At 34.2% G+C, this 19,629-nt stretch overlaps 1 protein-coding gene across 4 annotated transcripts; it reads right to left on the reverse strand.

Annotated features, from left to right (window-relative positions):
• Window positions 1–580: 580 nt before the first annotated feature.
• On the reverse strand, window positions 581–16,037 carry iqce (IQ motif containing E). Of its 4 annotated transcripts, none has more exons than XM_067403969.1 (22): window positions 15,574–16,037; window positions 15,291–15,335; window positions 13,812–13,854; window positions 13,542–13,694; window positions 12,276–12,410; window positions 12,117–12,187; window positions 11,561–11,674; window positions 10,762–10,812; window positions 10,590–10,660; window positions 8,696–8,768; window positions 8,542–8,582; window positions 8,275–8,444; window positions 7,927–7,982; window positions 7,607–7,827; window positions 7,256–7,363; window positions 6,741–6,834; window positions 6,526–6,648; window positions 6,345–6,437; window positions 4,142–4,233; window positions 3,762–3,883; window positions 3,457–3,543; window positions 581–1,299 (listed from the first exon to the last, which is right to left on the reverse strand). In XM_067403969.1, the coding sequence occupies exons 1-22, from the start codon at window positions 15,622–15,624 to the stop codon at window positions 1,148–1,150; spliced, it is 2,166 nt and encodes a 721-aa protein (XP_067260070.1). In that variant the 5' UTR covers window positions 15,625–16,037; the 3' UTR covers window positions 581–1,147. The 4 variants fall into 4 exon arrangements, 3 of the variants coding, with proteins under 3 accessions (XP_067260070.1, XP_067260069.1, XP_067260071.1); XM_067403968.1 differs by having other exon boundaries at window positions 13,812–13,857; XR_010896670.1 differs by having other exon boundaries at window positions 1,249–1,299; window positions 3,762–3,843; window positions 13,812–13,857.
• Between the last annotated feature and the right edge of the window lie 3,592 nt (window positions 16,038–19,629).

Here is a 19,629-nt window from a genome sequence, read left to right on the forward strand (position 1 = left end):
AGTGCTATATAAATGTAAGGAATTATTAGTATTATTATTTTATGCCAAGCTCTAAAATATTTTATCTGGTAGAATCTTTGAATACATTAAAGAAAAAACTAATTTAAAAAATTGGAATCCTTGAGGAACATTCAGCTCTTAAATCTTGAGGAGTCCTTGAATTCATTGAATTTAAAGAATCTAGGTATATCAGACATTCAAATATTGTTGGGGGAGCCTTGGAGTCAATAAAGTTGAAACCACTGATATAACATATGATATAGGCTACTGATGGTTGTGCATCCAATGCATACAAAACCTGCAAACATCACCTAATTGTACTGTATTTATGCTAATTGTTTTAATTAATAAATTTCTATATAGGAACTTAGGAAGTTAGACTAAATGAGGAAATGATATTTTCACACTCTTGGCAAAAAGGACACAAATCCAGAGAAAAAAATCTTTAATAAAGAAAAATGTAACACAAATTAAAACAAATTGGCACAAAAATACTGTGCTCTTAGAGCAAAATCAATTTTAATAAGACATTGAAACAAGAAAACAGCAACACATTTTTTCAGTGCTATAATTGGTTCAGTACAGATTCATCTATAACAACACGAAACACACGGACAACATTTAACTGCATTAACAGCATTTACTGTCATTTTTCCCCAATCTGAACTTGAAGTTCTCTTATCCAGCAATGTTTTGTGTAGATTCACAGTACTTTTGTATCAATCAGATGTGTACTTTAAAATGCACACAATGGCTTAAATATACTTTATAAGATATTCTGCTTAGTGTAATGTGTATATTCATCTACAATGAGAAGTAAATGAAGAATATTAAATCCCTGATCCTCATTTAAAGATGATCTTCCTACGCAAGGCACTTTGGAGTGTGAAGACACAACTTCTGAAAGTTCAGTTCCTAGAAGTGAAAAGAATGTGACCGTAGCAGAAAAATAAAGTGTGAAATCACAAAACCATAACGATCTATCATCCATGATCTATGTTCAGTCATTATTGCCCAAATAAATGTCAGTTTGTTTCAGTTCCCTTTTAAGTTGCTCAGGTAATAACGTGTGTTCCAAGTTAAGAGAGAAAAAGCATTATTTCTGAAACCCTTTGAGGTCCAAATAGAAAAGAACAACAACAAAGAGCTAAATCAAATCATTAGCATTGAACGGACTAAAGAATTTCTCTCTTTTTCTCAGTGGCCTTGAAGGAGACACAATGATGTCATCAGAGTCATCTGAATCAACGGTCTTTGGAGTTTCAGTGGCTGGTTGCTGTTGATGGATCTTCAGGTGTCCTTAATACCAGCAAAACAAAGTCATATATGTCATTACATTAAATAGATGCATGATTATACTGTATGCATGAAGGTAGTTCATTAGAGTTTTTTCAAGGATATACTGGTGTTCTCAGATATACACAACATTCAAAGGTTTGGGGTAAGTAAGGGTGTACTCACACTAGGCACGGTTGCCTTGAACCGAGCCCGAGCTAATACACTTAAATTAAGTACATGAATTGAAAAGTACTATCAAAGTACAGCTGAGCTCAAAAGTTTACATACCCCTTGCAGAATCTGCAAAATGTTAATCATTTTAACAAAATATGAAGGATCATGAAAATTGCATATTATTTTTTATTTAGTACTGTCCTTAATAAACTATTTCACATAACAGTTGTTTACATAAAGTCCACAAGAGAAAAAAAATAGCAGAATTTATGGTCCCACATTATATTAAGTGGCCTTAACTACTATGTACTTACATCAAAAAATAAGTACAATGTACTTATTGGGTTCATATTGAATTGCAAAACACTTTTGCTGTTATTGAGGTGGATACAGGTAAGGTTAGGGAAAGCTTTGGTTGTATGGGTAGGTTTATGGGTAGGGGTAAGGTGTAAGTTATGGGTCAACAGTGTAATTATAAATGTAATTACAGATGTAATTACATGCAGGTGTTTTTAAAATATAAGTACAATGTAAAAACATGTATGTACACAATAAGTGCATTGTATCGAATCATTAATTTAAATGAGCTCTGTTCTTCAGAAAAATCCTTCAGGTCCTGAAAATTCTTCAGATTTCAATCATCTTCTGCATATTTGAACCCTTTCCATCAGTGACTGTATGATTTTGAGATTCATCTTTTCACACTTAAGACAACTGAGAGACTTAAATCCAACTATTACAAAAGCTGCAAACATTCACTGATGCTCCAGAAGAAAACACGACGCATTGAGAGTCAGGGGTGAAAACTTTTTGTTGATGTGCAAGTTTTTTTTTATTTTGTTTGAAGAAAATTTTTTTTCATTTAGTTCTGCCCTTTGGAAGCTACAAAAGATACTTGCATGTTTCCAAGAAGACAAAAAAAGTACAATTTATTCTGTTCATCCAATTAAAAAAGTTTACATCCCCTGACTCTTAATGCGTCTTTTTTCCTTCTGGAGCATCAGTGAATGTTTGAACCTTTTTTAATAGTTGAGTTTGAGTCCCTCAGTTGTCCTCAGTGTGAAAAGATGAATCTCAAAATCCTACAGTCACTGCTGGAAAGGGTTCAGATATGCAGTTGATGCTGGAAATCTTAAGAATTTCCGGGACCTGAAGGATTTTTCTGAAGAACAGAGCTCAGTTTAACTGCTCAGAACAAACAATAGACTCATGAAGAAAGTTGTGGATCATCAAGGTAACCACACACAGTATTAAGAATCAAGGGTATGTTAACTTTTGAACGGGGTCATTTTTATAAATTATGCAATTTTTTTCTCTTGTGGATTTTATGTAAACAACTGTTATGTGAAATAGTTTATTCAGGACAGTACTAATTAAAAAATAACATGCAATCATGATCCTTCTTATTTTGTTAAAATGATTAACATTTTTGCAGGGGTGTGTAAACTTTTGAGCTCAACTCTATAGAGGTTTACCGTCGTAAAGATGACAGTAGAGCACACAAAGTAGTAGCTGTTAGTGCTCACACTGTACGCAAACCGCGCTCTGGTCCAGGGACGGCTAAACGAACCAGGCACGGACACGCAACGGAGCGATCACACTTGTCAAACGAACCAGGCTTTGGGGGTCAAACGCGCTCGGGCACAGTTCAGAGAGCCTAGTGAATTAGTAAATTACCACTAAAATGTTTTAAAATGTAATTTATTCCTGTGATGGCAAAGCTGAATGGCTCCAGTCTTTAGTGTCACATGATCCTTCAGAAATCATTCTAATACGATAATCTGGTGCTCAAGAAACATATCTTATTATCTCTTATTATTAAGTTCAAAAGAACAGCATTTATGTGAAATAGAAATCTTTTGTAACATTATAAATGCTTTTACTGTAAGATTTGATCAATTTAATGCATCCTTGCTGAATAAAAGTATTACTTTCTTTAAAAAAAAAAAAATGTAATAACCCATATTTCCTTGGTAGAGTAATAGGAATGAGTTATATTGTAACCTGGTATTGATCTCTTGTCACGCAGCTCATCATTATAAGCAGGATTTACTCTCTCTGCAGTCTCCTCGCTATTGTTATGAGTTACACCTAGAAAAATATAATGAAAAACATTAGATACAAATTACAGTGGTTTTAAAGGGAGTATAAGGATGGTCAGGTTTGTATTATTGTTTACAAAGTATATTTCTGTTTCATCAAACGGTTCTAACCCTGAAAACCAACATAGTCTTATTGATCCTAGATTAACAAACAAGAATCAATTTCTTCAGTGAGAACAAAGCACATTATTAAAGATGAATGATCACCTGAGGTTTGCGTTTTGTTCGTAAACATGGCATGTGGGGACCCTGTGGGCAGCAGAGGAGGGGTGGAGAGATACTGCTTTTTCTGATGAATGAAAGATTTAGACTGCGTCACTGTAGATGCTCTGCAAAGTCAAGTCAACATGTCTGTCAGGAGACCACCTAGCCATGCATGCAACCATATTCATTCAAACCAACGGTTGTGACTTGCATTCTCTAACCAGAACAATCATCTGTGCAAGGTTTATTTTTTTAATGAAATTGATATAATATAAATACGCACATGTGCATACATAAGGAAATATGCAAAAACTGTGTAGAATATGTAGTATTTCACTGTAGTGATGTAGTAATTTAGTGTATACACTATGTATCTAAATCACCTGTCCATCCTTTTGAGATGAGCCCTAAAGACAGCCTGCAGTAGAGTCACTTCCTCTTCCTGTACAGCCTGAGTGTTCATACCTGATTGGCTCTGAAATATAAGGTCAAGGAGTTTAAAAGGAATATTTTGACAGAAAATATGTCAAACATGTCTTGACCAGGAGCGTTATGCCCATAAAGTATCAAGAAATACCAAGGTTTGCCATGGTTTTTGGACATGTACCATAATAATTCCATGTACCATCACATGTAAAAATACACACACTACAGTGCAAAAGTTTGGGGTAGTTAAGATTATTTTAATGTTTTTGAAAAAAAAAAAGTCTCATGCTCACCAAGGCTGAATTTATTAAATGAAAAATACAGTAAAAACAGTAATATTGTGAATTATAATTAAGATTTAAAACATGTTTTCTTTTTATTTTAATATATATTTTATTTATTTCTGTGATAGCAAAGCTGAATTTTGAGCATCATTACTCCTGTCACATGATCCTTCAGAAATCATTCTAATATGCTGATTTGGTGCTCATGAAACATTTATTACCATTATCTCATTTAAAAACAGTTGTGCTGCTTAATATTTTTCTGGAAACCGTGGCAGATTTATAGAAAGTTCAAAACAGAAGGATTTTTTAACATTATAAATGTCTTAACGGTTACTTTTCATCAATTGAATATATATACACTACCGTTCAAAAGTTTGGGATCGGTAAGGTTTTTTATATTTTAAAAGAAGATTTGTCTGCTCACCAAGGCTAAATTTATTTAATTAAAAATACAGTAAAAACAGTAATATTGTGAAATATTATTACAATTTAAAATAACTGTTTTCTTTTGGAATATAATATAAAATGTAATTTATTTCTGTGTTGGAAATGCTGAATTTTCAGCATCATTACTCTAGTCTTCAGTGTCACATGATCCTTCAGAAATCATTTTAATATGATGATTTGCTGCTCAAGAAACATTTATTATTATTATCAACGTTGAAAACAGTTGTATACTTTTTTTTTCAGGATTCCTTGATGAATAGAAAGTTCAAAAGAACAGCATTTATCTGAAATACAAAGCTTCTGTAGCATTATACACTACCATTCAAACGTTTGGGGTCAGTAAGAATTTTATTTTTATTTTTTTGAGAAGAATTTAAATAAATTAATATTTTTTCAGCAAGGATGCATTAAATCGATCAAAAGTGACAGTAAAGACATTTAAAATGTAACAAAAGATTATATTTCAAATAAATGCTGTTCTTTGAACTTTCTATTAATCAAAGAGTCCTGAAAAAAATATTGTACACAAGTATTTTGTACAATTGTACACATTAAATGTTTCTTGAGCAGCAAATCAGCATATTAGAATAATTTCTGAAGGATCATGTGACACTGAAGACTGGATTAACGATGCTGAAAATTCAGCTTTGATCACAGGAATAAATTACATTTTCAAATATTTTCAAATAGAAAACAGTTATTTTAAATTGTAATAATATTTCACAATATTACTGATTTTACTGTATTTTTAATTAAATAAATGCAGCCTTGGTGAGCAGACAAAACTTCTTTTAAAGACATTAAATATCTTACCGATCCCAAACTTTTGAACGTTAATGTATCCTTACTGAATAAAAATATTAATTTATTTTAAAAAAAAAATTACTGACACCAAATTTTGGAATGTATACATTTCAATCATGAAAACTGACAAATCTCGGAATAGTTCTGCATGTTAGTTAATGTAAAGAGCATGTTTCTGATTATGGAAATGCTTATGTATTTGGTCTGCTACGCTGCTGTTGATTATTGCTGCTGCTGCTGCTGCAGAGCAAATATGGATTTGCTCTTGCTAACAGATACACAAACATGCTGCTGCTGCATGAATAGACATACATAAATCCTGTTGCAGATTTAGGCAGGTGGAGCTGGGGAGGTGGAAGGTTTCAGAGGAACTCTGATAGTGTGCTGCAGGACTAGCATACAACACTAAACCAGACTATTTAAACAAACAAACAGTCCCATTGGCTGCAGGATCAGCAGAGGCCAATCAGCTTGTGCCATGCAGTAATGATGTGATTGCTTGTAGATTGCATGTAAAGGATCTATCAGTCTGTGCCCTCTAGAGTTTCATGACTGAACTATATATATCTGTAAACAAACTGTGTATAGTAAAACATCCGATCAAAATGTTAAAAATACTTACCATTGCAACAGGGACGGTTGCTTGCCTCTGTCCATCTAACTGCCTCTGCCTGATTAGATGCCCTCTGAGACAGGATTGCAAGAGAACTAGATCCTAAGCACAGGAGCAGAAGAATAAAGGAGGACATTAATAATCTACACTCACTGTGGGAGTACAGTACATGTCGGTGTGTTGTACCAACCCGTGTTCGGTGTGAGAGCCAGTGTGTCTGAATGGTCTTAGCTGCTTTGTTCTTCTCTATTGACACAACCGCTGATGACGGCAATGGTTCTGTGAGTGTTAATGATAAAGAACCATCCTGAACCTGTGGGATGAGAAAATATATGACAGTTTCATATTTATGAGTTGCCATCTTCACGGTCTTAAAGTGAACTGTTCGTATTTTGAAAGTATTACCTGACTTGGATCTTGTACTAATCTGAGTTGTCTCTCCTCCGCTAGTTTCTCTTTTAAACAGTTGATTTCTACGGTCAGCGCACCCATCTCCTGCCTGTAAATAAAACATGAAATCTAAACTGACTTTACATTGTACAAAAAAAAAAAAAATTATTTTTCAAAATCTTTCATTGAAATGTATTAACTTCTTATACCTTTGAAATTGCTTTTCTTTCTGCACACGTAACTGAGGTTTTTTACTCAGAAAAATGTCACAGAAGTAAAAGAATGTTTCGTTTTCGATATAAATTAAACAATAACCAGCATCTCTAAAGGAACACAACTGATTTCAATATAGAAAGAACTATTTAGAGCATTGGAAATAAAAATCAGCGTTTAATAAGCTTGTCTCACAGAACAGTAACATCAAATATGTGATTCAATCTTGTGAGAACTCAGCGTCTTCCAAAACAAGCAAAACTTCATCACAATATAGTTTTAATTCCTGATTCCTTCATTATAATTTCATTACAAACCTGTGTGTTTGCATCAGTCTCTCATGCTCTCTAATTTGTTCCTTCAGCACATTTTCTACCTCTTTCAGACCTTCATCCTTCTCAGCAGACAACTGCTTTATCTCTTCACTGATAAGACAAGACAAATATTTTCAATCAGATTTACTCTCAAAAAAATTTCAGAAATATAATAAATGGGACATATTTTCAATTTTTAACACTGATAATAATATAAAATATTACTTGATCACCAAATCAGCATATTAGAACAATTTCTGAAGGATCATGTGACACCGAAGACTGGAGTAATGTCTTTTTTTGTTAAACACTTTTTTTTTACTTTTTGGTAGTGTGTGCTGTGAGTACACTCACTCTCTCTGGGTTAGTTTTCTCTGTAGTTCCTTTTTCTCTTCTGTAAGTTTCTTTACTGCTCCCCTCAAATGCGCATCATTCTCTGTAACCACTGACCGCTCCATCTCTGTGTTGACAGAATCACTCTGATTGGCTGATTCCGACTCTGTGCCTTTCTCCTCTGAGCTCTTCTGTGAGTCTGATGCTTTAGTAATATGAAGATTCTTCATCTGCTCGACTCTCTGAAAAAATGAGACACATAAATTACATTCATATGATGAACATGATCATTACCATCTACAAGTAATGTTTCATACACACACACACACACACACACACACCTTTTCAAGTTCTAGGATTCGTCGCACAAGTCTCTGTTTACTCCAATCCATATAACCTGTAAATATAAAAATATGATACATCATATGACTGAATTCAGCCCTGGCTGCAGGAATAATTTTAAATACTAAATATTTAGTTTAGACCTTTTTTTCCTTCACAATTCTGCTTGTCATGCTAGGTGACCAGTCAGCTATACCAGTTGAACACCAAATTGTCCAAGCTAAAACCATCTTAAGCTGGTTTAAGCCAGTCTTTTCAGTATGGTTGTTCATAGAAAACAATGTTTGGTAAAATAGTGTTTCCAGTTCTACTGTGAACCTAAGATATGCCTTTGTAAATGTAAATACCCTTGGCGCGAAACAAAGGGCTGTCCATCATGCTCATCTCTTCTTGTGTCAATTCTTTTTTGAGTTCTTGGTTCTCGTCCTCCAGTTGTTGAACGGTCTTTGTGAGTTTCAGAACCGTGGCACTAAGGGTCTTGTTCTGCCGCCTGATGTCTTTGCTCTCCACCTTATTACTGAAGAGAGAAAAAAAGAGTGAGAGAAAGACTGATTCAAATAACATGGAATCAAGAGGAACCATCAAACTATGAGTAAAATTAACAATGTTTGTACCTTCTCTCAGCTGACTCTAACAGTGCTCGCAATCTTTGAACCTAAGCATGAAAAAGAAAGAATGTGTTACTTAAAAAAAAAAAAAAAAAAAAAACAGAACTAAGTTAATATATAGTTAAATACATTTAGTTCTATATAAAATAATATAATCTACCTCCTCAAAGTAGGTTTCTACAGTGATCTTCATTTCCTGCATGTTGGTAGTTTTGAGGTCACTCTGAAGCTGACTGTAATGGCAAATATACAACTTATCAGTTTAGGTACAACTTACATTGGGGTCCAATACACTAGAGTTTCTAGTTTATATCAACACAAAATTTTAAATATTAAGTGAAAATTTCAATACAGAATTCAAGAGTTTCAGAACATCTTTATGTGTACTGCCTGCCTTATCGTCTTATTATTATTAACGTCAAGGGGGTGTTTACACAACATTGTTGTGTAACACAGAAAACTTTTTATGCGTTTTGGACATTCATTTACATGACAACTGTGTTTTAGGGGTCTAAAAACGTGAATTTTTTGAAAACGAGTGTCAAAGTGCAAGTTTTTGAAAACCGTTATCTCTGTAAACTACAAAAATGCAAACTTGTGAAAACAGTGTGAATGAGGATTTTGTATGTAAAACTTTTCAAAAATGCAAAGTCTTTTCCATTTTTAGTACATTGTTGTTGTGTAAACATACCCTTATAAGTCTTATTAGTATGTCCCCTTTTACTTTAAAGACAGCAGCACTCAAGCTGCATTAACTCCACAAGTTTGTGTAAGATGTTCTCCAGCATGTTAATTATCCAAACCTCAATTTTAGCAAGAATATCTGAAAGTCCGAACAAAGGAGTTCACAAATGTATTTATTTCATAAGTGAACTAGAAATAGTGCTTAAAAAAAAAGCTTTGACATTTTTGATAGAAAAATGTAAAAATCTTAAAAATTTCCTTGAAACTTTATTTTCAGGTTGATTATTTTTTGTAATGTCGACTGAGATTTTTGGAGTCTCTACTTCCACTTACTCTCATGTTAAAGTTCTGTTAAAGGTGCCATAGAACGTCTTTTTAAAAGATGTAATGTAAGTCTAAGTTGTCCCCTGAATGTGTCTGTGAAGTTTCAGCTCAAAATACCCCATAGAATTTTTTTTTATTAATTTTTTTAACTGTCTATTTTGGGGCATCATTAAATATGCACCGATTTAGGCTGCGGCCCCTTTAAATGCTCACACTCCCCGCCCACGGAGCTCGCGACTGCCTTTAACAGCATAAACAAAGTTCACACAGCTAATATAACCCTCAAAATGGATCTTTACAAATTGTCCGTCATGCAGCATGTCTAATCGCGTAAGTATGGTATTTATTTGGATGTTTACATTTGATTCTGAATGAGTTTGATAGTGCTCCGTGGCTAAAGCTAACATTACACACTGTTGGAGAGATTTATAAAGAATGAAGTTGTGTTTATAAATTATACAGACTGCAAGTGTTATTAATGAAAATAGCAACGGCTCTTGTTTCCGTGAATACAGTAAGAAACGATGGTAACTTTAACCACATTTAACAGTACATTAGCAACATGTTAATGAAACATTTACAAATATCACTAAAAATATCATGATATCATGGATCATGTCAGTTATTATTGCTCCATCTGCCATTTTTCGCTGTTGTCCTTGCTTGCTTACCTAGTCTGTTGATTCAGCTCTGCACAGATCCAGACATCCTGCCCTTGTCTAATGCTTGAACATGGGCTGGCATATGCAAATACTGGGGCCATACATATTAATGATCCCGACTGTTACGTAACAGTCTGTGTTATGTTTAGATTCGCCTGTTCGTCGGAGGTCTTTTAAACAAATGAAATTTATATAAGGAGGAAACTACGGTGTTTGAGACTCACTGTAGTTCATTTCCATGTACTGAACTCTTGTTATTTAACTATGCCAAGGTAAATTAAATTTTTAATTCTAGGGCACCTTTAAGTTCATTCATACTGTATTGATTCCTCAGAACCTGATTAACTGTATGAATGTATAATATAAATGAAGTTGGCATCAGACCTCAAGGCATTCTCTTTTTCTTTGCACTGCTGCTCCAATCGTAGAATCCTCTGTTTCAGTCCATTAATGATCTGGTGTGTTTAAAAAGTCTGTGTGTTTATATTATATCATTCATCAAATTAAGAATCAATGATCTGAAGAAACATGATTGTTTTTATAATGGCATACTCACCGATCTAGGATCTGTCTTTCTGTCCACTAAACCCCTTGCATAATCTGGGTCCTATGTGATCAATGCAAAAAAATAATTATTTAAACATTATTATGAATAAATAAGCTCTGAGAAAACACTTTTATTTTAGAGGTCAGTAAGTAATTTTTACAGTAATTTTTTTAATGTTTTTGAAAGAAGTCTCTTATGCTCACCAAGGCTGCATTTATTTATAAATACAATAAAGCAGTAATATTGTAAAATATTATTACAGTTTAAATAACTGTTTTCTACATTAATTTAAAAATATTAATTTAAAAAAAATTGAGCTTTTCAGTTTTCAGTGTGTCACATGATCCTTCAGAAATCAGTCTAATATGCTGATTTGCTGCTCAAGAAACATTTATTATTATCATAGCTGAAAATATCTGGATTCTTTGATGAACAGAAATTTCAATCAATGCAATGTATTTTTGCTGAATAAAGTATTCATTTCTGAAAAATAAAACAATTTCATAAAAGTATTTTAAAAAATCTGACCCCAAACTTTTGAATGGTAGTGTACTGTATGTCTGACAGTAATCCACCTTGTAAATAATGTTTTGTTTTTTTTAGATTTCATGAAAATCAAATACTATATATAATAGATATAGAAATAGAAAATATATAACAGTGTACGAATAATGGAAGCCTGCAGTTGCAGTTACGCTGCTTATGCATGTGGTGTGAAACAGGCCACACACTAAGCTACTTGTAATAACTCATATTAACTATTCAGGCTCATCTCTGCTGCTGGATTTGCTGACAACCTGCTTATCACCTTTGCTGGATCCAGCAGCTGTTCAATTTGCCTGTCTTTCTTAGTGTTGTCTTCTTCAAGACGGCGCAGCTTGGCTTTCATCTTGTCAGATTCAGCCTTTTGGGATTGGATGGCCTGAGAAAAAGGAGAGGAAATATGTGGGTACATGCAATTTCTGTGTGCATACTTCTAGTTCAAAGAAAGCTACATTCTAGGCTGGTGATAGGAAATCAAACAAAATTACTTAATACTGAAATAAATCTCAAAAACCATTTCCTCCACTTGCACTGTACAAGGAACTGTGGGTACTATTAACCCAAAAACCTTGCACCGGTATTTATTAAAAATCCAGTAGAAATAATACACTATCCAGGAACATTTGGCGTACTATTTTTAACAAACTATGATTTGGAACACACTAATCCTAACCACTAATCCCTGGTATACATATAGTACTGATAGTATTGAGAATTTATATAAAGCCCAATTCGTTGAAAACATGCCATCTGATGTAATCAAAATTCTAAAAACACATCCTCGAAAACACTTAAGTGAGTGTACGAGAGGTGAGCTTCACCTTTTTTAGATCCATTATTTCATCATACATTTCTTCCTTTTCTTTGTAGACTGGGGTCCCTGCAACATAACCTGATAGAATTGTAAAAACAACAAAAATTAAAAAAATAACGCCTTGTTATATGGACAATTCAGGTTGATATATTTAATTTTATCTCACCGTTAGATGCAGAGCGGGAATATTTTGGCTTTTTCATTCCTAAGGCCTCCTTCAAATATTCAGGTGTGCTGGTCATGGAGATGCCTGTCTGTGTGACACTGTAATCTGCTCCTTTTGGAGACTTTGACAACGCCCCTGAAATAAACAAAATTTAACCCTGTAAAGCCTAACATATGAAATAATAATCAGAAAAATTTATTTTTACTGAGACTGACTGGTTAGAGAAGAAATTGTTGAATAAAGTTGTTATTTTTGTTTTGTTTTTGTGCACAAAAAAGTATTCTCGTCGCTTCATAATATTAAGGTTAAACCACTGTAGTCACGTTGACTATTTTAATGATGCCTTTACTACTTTTCTGGACCTTGAATGTGGTAATTTTATTGCTTTCTATGGGAGATAAACAAACTCTCGGATTTCATCAAAAATGATCTTAATAGACCCTTTTCACAGACTGTGATGATGCATTCATCAATATCGGTCACGAACGACCATCAATATCATAAATCCTGCAAAGTTTTTTATATATATATATATATATATATATATATATATATATATTTTTTTTTTTTTTTAAATTTAGGTACATTTATACTTAGTATTATATTATTTTTGCATCAAATTACAAAAAACTAGTTAACGCTGCTGTGAGGGTGTTTCTAATACAGTGGAAGTGACGGAAAAAAATTACATCTTTCTCTCTTCTGACTGCCATTATCAATCGCTTAAAAGTTATGAAAACACTATTTTCTTTTACTATTTGAGCAAATGGAAACACAAAAAATCTATTTAATGTATTCATTCACCGCTATAGAATCTTACCCAACTATGACGACTTCTGCTTCTGAGAAACCTGGAAATGTGAGCGGTCTATTTGTGTTCTGAAGCTGAACAAAGGTCTTACGGGTTTAGAACGACATGAGGGTGAGTAATTAATGACAGAAACTAACCCTTTAAATGACATTTGCATGTCTTTCAAATGTATAGCTATACATTTTGATGGAGCACAAAGGTTTGCTCTGAATGTGATTTCTGTGGTAATTATTTTCTCTAGTTTTCCATATAATGTTTAAACATCTTTAATACAAGTTACATTTATATGAGAAGCAGAAATGCATTTTAATCTTGGTTGGGTCTTAGAATGTAAACATATCTGCAAAATCTTTTTTGGTAGAAGATACATAATAAAAAATGGTAAAAATGCAGAGTAAAGTTTAGCCATGTTATTAATAAAAAAAAAAAAAAAAAAAAAAAAAAGAGGAACAGACCATGTCCATCATTCTGTAAGTGCAGCCAGACATCCCTGGGTGTACCAGCCGGAGGGGTTTTACAGTTTTGGAGCTGTGTCCCCTTCACTGTCCTCCATGATGATACTGGAGTTTTCTTCAGATGCAAGTTTGCACTGTTCAGGTATGGTGACTCTATTTAAATAAAATTTTATTATTTTAAAAGGCATATTTGCAGTGTATATAGTTTTTTTTTTTTTTTTTTTCATTTGTTTGGCAAGCATGCAAACTAAATAGAAGTCTTTAGCTTACTAGGAGAAGGAGGTGGTCTGCCTAAAGCTTTCTTTTTTCTTGACTTCTGAAAAAAAATCCAACAGTCAAACAATTAAATGAAATAACATATTGGCACAAAGATTCAAAGATCCAAGAATGAAAGAGCAACAACTGTTGGAACTAAGGAACTTGATTGGCCTAGAATCTTAAAGGGATAGTTCACCCAAAAATGAAAATGTGATGTTTATCTGCTTACCCCCAGCGCATCCAAGATGTAGGTGACTTTGTTTCTTCAGTAGAACACAAATGGTGATTTTTAATGCCAACCGTTGCCGTCTGTCAGTCAAATAATGCGAGTGGACGGGAACTTCTTTTATAAGAGTAAATAAAACTTGCTTAGACATAGGGCTGGGCGATATATGGAATGCTTTTGTCACGCGCATTTCGTCAGTAAAGCCGGTTCCCTGATTGCCGCTAAATCGCCATCACCTGCTTTCAAATGGAGCAGCATTTAATAGACAGAGCCGTAGTTCACTGATAAGCCACGCAATATCGCGTTCACTATCGATATGAATCGCCGTCGATATTGAACTCGATATTGCGTGGCTTATCAGTGAACTACGGCTCTGTCTATTAAATGCCGCTTCATTTGAAAGCAGGTGATGGCGATTTAGCGGTAATCAGGGAACCGGCTTTACTGACGAAATGCGCGTGACAAAAGCATTCCATATATCGCCCAGCCCTACTTAGACAAATCCAAAATAAACCCTGCGGCTCGTGACGATACATTGATGTCCTAAGACACAAAACGATCGGTTTGTGCAAGAAACCAAACAGTATTTATATCATTTTTTACCTCTAATACACCACTATGTCCAACTGCGTTCAGCACTCGGTTGGTGAGGTCTGATCGCGCTCTGACAGCGGCAGTGATGTCTAGCACACATTGAAGTATGTGCGCGAGACGTCACTGCCGTTTACTCTTATAAAAGAAGTTCCCATTGACCCACATTATACGTCTGTCAGACGGCAACGGTTGGAGTTAAAAATCATCATTTGTGTTCTACTGAAGAAACAAAGTCACCTACATCTTGGATGCGCTGGGGGTAAGCAGATAAATATCAAATTTTCATTTTTGGGTGAACTATCCCTTTAAAGTCATCATGAACTCAAAATGGCCAATTCTCATTTTTTTATGTAATATTGCTGTATATATTATAAATGATTTATCATTATTTTTTTAAATTCATGTGCCCTCATAATCTTTAAAATATCTTCCCCTCTCTCTTACAGTGACATTTCTTCCCTGATGACGTGTTTACCGGCGTGAGGGCGGGACAACCTGTCACTCACATGAGATCGACCAATAGCAAACCACAACGATCCAATCAATTTCTGATGGACAAAATTGTCCCGTCCTACATTCTTTCTTGTTTAGAAGCCGTTTCACTCAGACATACATTACAATAGTGAAGAAAAGACTATCACAACTTCGGCTTTATAGACGGTCAATCTCACCTTTTCAGTGTCAGACACATAGCTGCTACAGAGACTGTCCTCTGCCTTCAAAACAAACATTAATAAAAATACACATTAATGAATATATTTATATGAAACATTCATATAAATATAAAGTACTATTGATACACTACCATGAAATATTCATATGACATAGTACCTGTATTTAGATAACTTTCTATATTATTACCATAGTACATCTCCAAAACACATGGTACTTTTTGCTAGTGTTACAGTCCAGGAGATCTACGAATTAGGCATCATGAACAGTTTATGTACTTACCAGATCCTCCACTTCTTCTTCAGTGACAAGTTCTCCAGCTACTACAGACATTATAGCCTATGTAATGGCCTGTGTTTATTTTATCATCACCTTTTACAAACAACAGGACCATAATACTTTCACATACAGTATGATATATGGAGCTACGACCTGTAATGTCCGCGTTTTATGATGCAGCAGAAAATCCAATTTTTCTCATTTCAAAGATGTGTGTAAATCCTAATATAAAACAGCATAAACGAGCACTGAAATGGATAGGGGGTGTTAAGAAGAAGTTCCCAAGATGCAGCTGTTTCCTGATGTCGCCGTTAAGAAAAGCAACAAATCCTACGTCGATATTGTGTGTAAAAGCTGCAGAGTTAGCGCAATAATATTGCACAGCGTCGTTTCGCGTCTCTCTTCGCCGCACGGATGTAATGTGCATTATTGTCGTCTAGCAACTGAAAATGTTTAACATGACAATAAACAGCAAATCAAACGTGTTCATGTGCGTCAGCACTGCGCAACACTTGCGCACACTGTGATCATTAATCGGTCCCCTGCTTGAAATACAGCTCCATTCTTTTAGTAAAATCAGAAAAATATGTGATTTATTAAAGCACCATTTTGTTATTCATTTTGTTATTCATTTTAGGCCTACGTGTGTATGTATGTATAGGGCCGAATTCAGGTACATTGGGACACTTTTTCCCAGTCATCTCAATGGCAAAAGTGTCCCAATCAGCCTGAATTCACCCTATGTCTATGTAGGGTTAGGGTTGTATGTATGTATGTATGTATTTATTTAATGTTGGTTTAGATCTTTAGATATGTATTAGTTGTTTTTTGTTGTTGTTGTTGTTTTAGTATTTTTATTAGTATTAAGTAGAACCATGCTATTATGTCACTTTATGTCACTTATGTCAAAAGTACTTAAAAGCTGTAAACTCAAAATAATGTTTATATATATATATATATATGGGCAATTCCACGCAAAGGTCATCTTTACCATGAAAAAAAAAAGTTTTAACCAAAAGAACAAAACCCTTTTTAAATTGTCCATTTAGGTCTGTAATATACTGTATTAATGTGCTCTAACAGAAATTTTAAGAAAATTGCCTTGTTTATCCACAATATATGTGGTAAGCAACAATGCTTAAATTAAATTTTCAACCAACCATATTTCATGCTTTCAAAAAAGGGATCAAAGACCCCATTTTTTAAACTTTATTTTAGCAGTAAGCATTGTGTAGAAAGATGGAGGCATGCCTGAGAAATAAATACACTCATTTAGTCATAACAGCACTGCCTGATGAATTTATAAGAGCTAGAATAAAGAGGTCAGGACGCTTCAGAACTCTGTCACGTCCGTAACGTTTTAAAGATTAAGTTTATGTCATATAACAATTATAAATGCAAATAACTTGAAACTTTATATGCAAAGCTAAATTATGTTTATGCTTATTAGGATCAACAATTCATTTCACTACGTTGCTCTGAACAACCATAATAAGCGTTACGGACGTGACCGTTACGGACGCTTCATATTAAATCCTATGAGTTTGCTTCTTTATATTGCTATCATCTGTTTCAGGCTTACCATATCAGAACATATCCAATAATCGCAATACTCTTTGTGCTTTGTTAGTTTTAATATGAAAAAGGTTTAACTTTCAAATTCAGTCGATTTTATAACAAAATTTAAACAATAGATGTCGCTCTTTAATAGCCTACGGCGCGTGACAGATTAGCTACTGCAGCGCCTGTAAGCGGCGGATCAGGTGCACATGAACCGATCTTCTCTTCCTCTTGCCAGAGAACGAAATATGAACATCAAAAGGTAGGCCTATATGATACAGTACAACTTATAGAAGAGCATTGTGTCTCATAGGACACTTCCCTCGAGAATTGGGATGTCGCGTTACCGGTTGGTTAAAAATGAATAGCCTAGCCTATATTGATCACAATCCGCGCGATCAAGCTGACAAAATGAAAATAATAAGATTGCAATAATTTTGACTTGAAATAAAGTTTGATCATTTTGACTCAAGACTCCGCTTTAAACTCTGAAAACTAGACGAAAAACCGTGTGGTCATTTAGACACAAAACATAAAACTGACATGATTGCGATTGGCAATAGTGTCAATCGGTTCACCTGACTGTGGGGAAAACATGCGATTTTAAACTGCTTTATGATAAACATAAATATTTGTCAATGTATTTTAGCAAGCAGTTCTGTAAGAAGGAAAATCATGGTCTCTAAATTGATTCTTGAACAACGCACATGCTGGTCAACATGAGAAATAGGTCTAATCCATAACCTTTTGCACTACAGAGTATAACGTTACATTTGTATAAAGTTTAGTAAAAACTTGATAAATTGTGGAGTCTTACCATACTGGTATCCCAGATTTCAGTATTTGGTGGTTTAAATGCTTGCTTGAGGTCTCTGTGAAAGTTTTAAAGCAGTTTTAAACCAAGTCTTTTGTGCCGCTTTCAGACCGGTCACATCCGTAACGGAAAACTGTCACATCCGTAACATTGTTTTTTCCTCATTAATGCGAACATGAAAAATTAAATAAAATTATTATTTTATGCTCTGTGGAGAGCCAACCCTTCTTCATTCAGTGGGCAGTATTACTTTTGGTTTGCTCAATGTAATTCACAGAATTCTTAAAAAATATGTTGTCACCCAAATCTTAGTGACTTTTTTTGTCACGTCCGTAACGCTGTATATTTCCCTCATCTAAAATATAAAACAGTTGAATAGACTGACATTTTTCTAATGTCTGGACTCCTTTAGTAAGGGATTATGAATATATAAATAGACGGTTCAATATGTTACTATTAAATGCATTCTTTGAGCGTTTATATTTCAAGTTTTGACTCCAAATGTCACGTCCATAACGCTGGAATTGCCCCATATATATATATATATATATATATATATATATATATATAATACACACAAAATGTTTATCAAATTGAAAGTGAGATGCTTGAAGATGGCAGTGATAGTCATTAAAATAATGTTACAAAAACAGGAAACAGTGAACAGCTGCAGCGCTACAGGGGACATAATCCTGCTCCACTGCTATCATTTGATATTTAATGGTAACTGTGGGGAAAAAACAATGACTATGACCTTGCATTGGTCATTTAGTACTATCACATCACATTACCCACATGTGGTAATAGACATCTCATAGATGGATTTGGTTTGAGGATTACATGAGTGTATTAAAAGCAACCTGTTACAATCTCTCCAATAATTGATCTAAATCTGTGACTTTTTATAAACCTGATTCCAAAAAAGTTGGCACACTGTACAAATTGTGAATAAAAAAGGAATGCAATAATTTACAAATCTCATAAACTTATATTTTATTCACAATAGAATATAGATAACATATCAAATGTTGAAAGTGAGACATTTTGAAATATCATGCCAAATATTGGCTCATTTTGGATTTCATGAGAGCTACACATTCAAAAAAGTTGGGACAGGTAGCAATAAGAGGCCGAAAAAGATCAACTTCATACAACATCATGGCTGCGTAGAAGAAGGATCCGGGTACTGAAATGGCCAGCCAGCAGTCCAGATCTTTCACCCATAGAAAACATTTGGCGCATCATAAAGAGGAAGATGCAACGAAGAAGACCTAAGACAATTGAGCAACTAGAAGCCTGTATTAGACAAGAATGCTTCCTATTCCTAAACTTGAGCAACTTGTCTCCTCAGTCCCCAGACATTTGAAGGCTGTTATAAAAAGAAGAGGGGATGCCACACAATGGTAAACATGGCCTTGTCCCAACTTTTTTGAGATGTGTTAATGCCATGAAATTTAAAATCAACTTATTTTTCCCTTAAAATGATAAATTTTCTCAGTTTAAACATGTTGTATTCTGAATAAAATATTGAAATTTGAAACTTCCACATTGTTGCATTCTGTTTTTATTCACAATACAGTGTCCTGACTTTTTTGGAATAGGGTTTTTATTAAAATATGAGGTTATTCTCTCAATGAAAGGTGTATGAATGTGTGGGTGACTTGAGACAGCCTCTCTGCTTGTCT

This window comes from Chanodichthys erythropterus, chromosome 12, assembly GCF_024489055.1.
Source record: "Chanodichthys erythropterus isolate Z2021 chromosome 12, ASM2448905v1, whole genome shotgun sequence".
Classification (NCBI taxonomy): domain Eukaryota; kingdom Metazoa; phylum Chordata; class Actinopteri; order Cypriniformes; family Xenocyprididae; genus Chanodichthys; species Chanodichthys erythropterus.